Source organism: Psammomys obesus, unplaced genomic scaffold (assembly GCF_907164565.1).
Source record: "Psammomys obesus unplaced genomic scaffold, mPsaObe1.curated_primary_1811, whole genome shotgun sequence".
Lineage (NCBI taxonomy): Eukaryota > Metazoa > Chordata > Mammalia > Rodentia > Muridae > Psammomys > Psammomys obesus.
The window spans coordinates 1,677,539-1,679,682 of record NW_026596039.1 but is presented as its reverse complement, the minus strand read 5'-3'; the positions used below and the strand labels follow the sequence as shown (position 1 = coordinate 1,679,682).

The 2,144-nt window shown below is 37.5% G+C and overlaps 1 protein-coding gene across 1 annotated transcript; it reads right to left on the bottom strand.

The window, feature by feature from the left end:
* Positions 1-317: 317 nt before the first annotated feature.
* On the bottom strand, positions 318-1,250 carry LOC129687477 (olfactory receptor 145-like). The gene has a single exon (XM_055621881.1). The coding sequence runs from the start codon at positions 1,248-1,250 to the stop codon at positions 318-320; it is 933 nt and encodes a 310-aa protein (XP_055477856.1).
* Positions 1,251-2,144: the final 894 nt, after the last annotated feature.

Sequence of the window (2,144 nt, the reverse complement as noted above, 5' to 3'; positions counted from 1 at the left end):
AATTCTGATGAGTGATAGTTGTTCTTGATTTTTATCTTAAGTAGTTGTGTGAGATTATGTAAACTGTCACATTCTAATAGGCATTCTTTTATCTTCACATAATAAGTAAAACGTATCTGAAAAGAATATTAAATACACAGAATTTTGTAGTTGCAAGTTATGCTATATTTAAGAATAAATGAGGAAGTAAATTGCACAAGTTTTTAAACAGCCTAAAAGCCAAAGTGAACAACAGTGGGAAATATTTAAAAATGTTACATAAAAGGTGTGACTAAAATATGTATTAAACACAGAAAATTTCTATGTTATGACTATATTTAAAACTTCCTCCTATTCAGTATCTTTCCCAGGGAAACTTTAACATCTTTGTTTCTCAAGCTATAGATTAAGGGGTTTAACATGGGAACTACAATGGTATAAAAAATGGAAGAGATTTTGCCTTGATCAATTGGTATTGCAGAGGAAGGTTTCAGATACATAAATCCACATGATGCAAAGAACAGAGAAACAGCAATTACATGAGAACTGCAGGTGCTGAAGGCCTTGGACCTGCCTGTAGTGGATCTTATTTTGAGGATGCTAGAGAGGATGAAGCCGTAAGAGATAAAGATGATCACACTGGGCAGAATGATGTCTTTTCCCCCTACAATGAAAATTTCTGTCTCATTGACATAGGTGCTGGTACAGGAGAGCTGCAGTAAAGGAAGGACATCGCAGAAATAGTGGTTGATGATGTTACTATCACAGAAGGTCAGCCTGAGCATGAAACCAGTGTGGATCACAGCACCAGAAAATCCCGTCAAATATGAACCAAGCATGAGATAAGCACACACCCTTGGGGACATGACAGTGTTATACAGGAGTGGATTGCAGATAGCCACATAGCGGTCATAGGCCATTGACACCAGTATGTAACACTCAGAAACTATGAAAAAACAAAAGAAGTAGAGTTGAGACATACATCCCATGTACGAGATAAGATTCTTCTTTAGTACAAAATTCATCAGCATTTTTGGTGTAATCACGGAAGAATAACAGAGATCAACAAAAGATAAATTAAACAGGAAAAAATACATGGGGGTGTGTAGGTGAGCATTTAACGCAATTAAAATTATCAATGTCAAATTACCCAACACTGTAATCATATATATTACTAGAAACAGTAAGAAAAGAGGCATTTGGAGTCTGGGCTGTTCTGTTAATCCCAAGAGAATGAATTCAGTTACAATAGAGCCATTTGCCAGAGCCATTCTTCTCTAAGAGAATTTGTAAAGAGAAAAGAATATAGCAAAATTCGAGAGCAGAATAGATTTTCCAGTAATATCTTCTCCCAAAAATATGGCGTATACTCTGACAATGTTTGAAAATGCTCAGCATGAAATTAAAGAATCATTTGCCAAGTATGGTGGTGCATGCCTGTTGATCCATCACTTGAGAGGTAAACACAGGAAGCTCAGGCCTTCAAGGTTATCCTAGACTATACAGTAAGTTTGAGTACAGTATAGGCTACAAGAGACCCTGTGTGCAAAGAGAAAGAGAGAGAAAAAAGGAAAGAGAAATAGTCAGAAGAGAAATATTTTATGATACATGTTAATATATATCTCTTTATTTTTTAACTTTTATTAATTACACTTTATTCACTTTGTATTCCCCCAATAAACCCCTCCCTCCTCCCCTCCTAATCACACCCTTTCTGCATGCATGCCCCTCCCCAAGTCCACTGATAGGGGAGGTCCTCCTCTCCTTTCTTCTGATCTTAGTCTATCATATCACATCAGGAATGGCTGCATTGTCTTCTTCTGTGGCCTGGTAAGGCTGTTGCCCCCTCAGGGGGAGGTGATCAAAGAGCAGGCCAATCAGCTTATATCAGAGACAGTCCCTCTTCCCATTAGTATGGAACCCACTTGGACACTGAACTGCCATGGGCTACATCTATGCAGGGGTTCTAGGTTATCTCTGTGCATGGTTGGAGTATGAGTCACTGGAAAGGAACTCCACAAGGAGAGCAACAGAACCAGAAAATTTGAACATAGGGGTTAATATATATCTTATACCACATATTAGAATCTGAAAAATTAAAAGTATCATATTATCACTAATTTCACCATCAAAGATGATTCTAACTCTCCCATTTGCCTTTGCAG

Excerpts from the sequence above, each read along its gene's own strand:
- LOC129687477 (XM_055621881.1), bottom strand. The coding sequence starts at position 1,250 with ATGGCTCTGGCAAATGGCTCTATTGTAACTGAATTCATTCTCTTGGGA.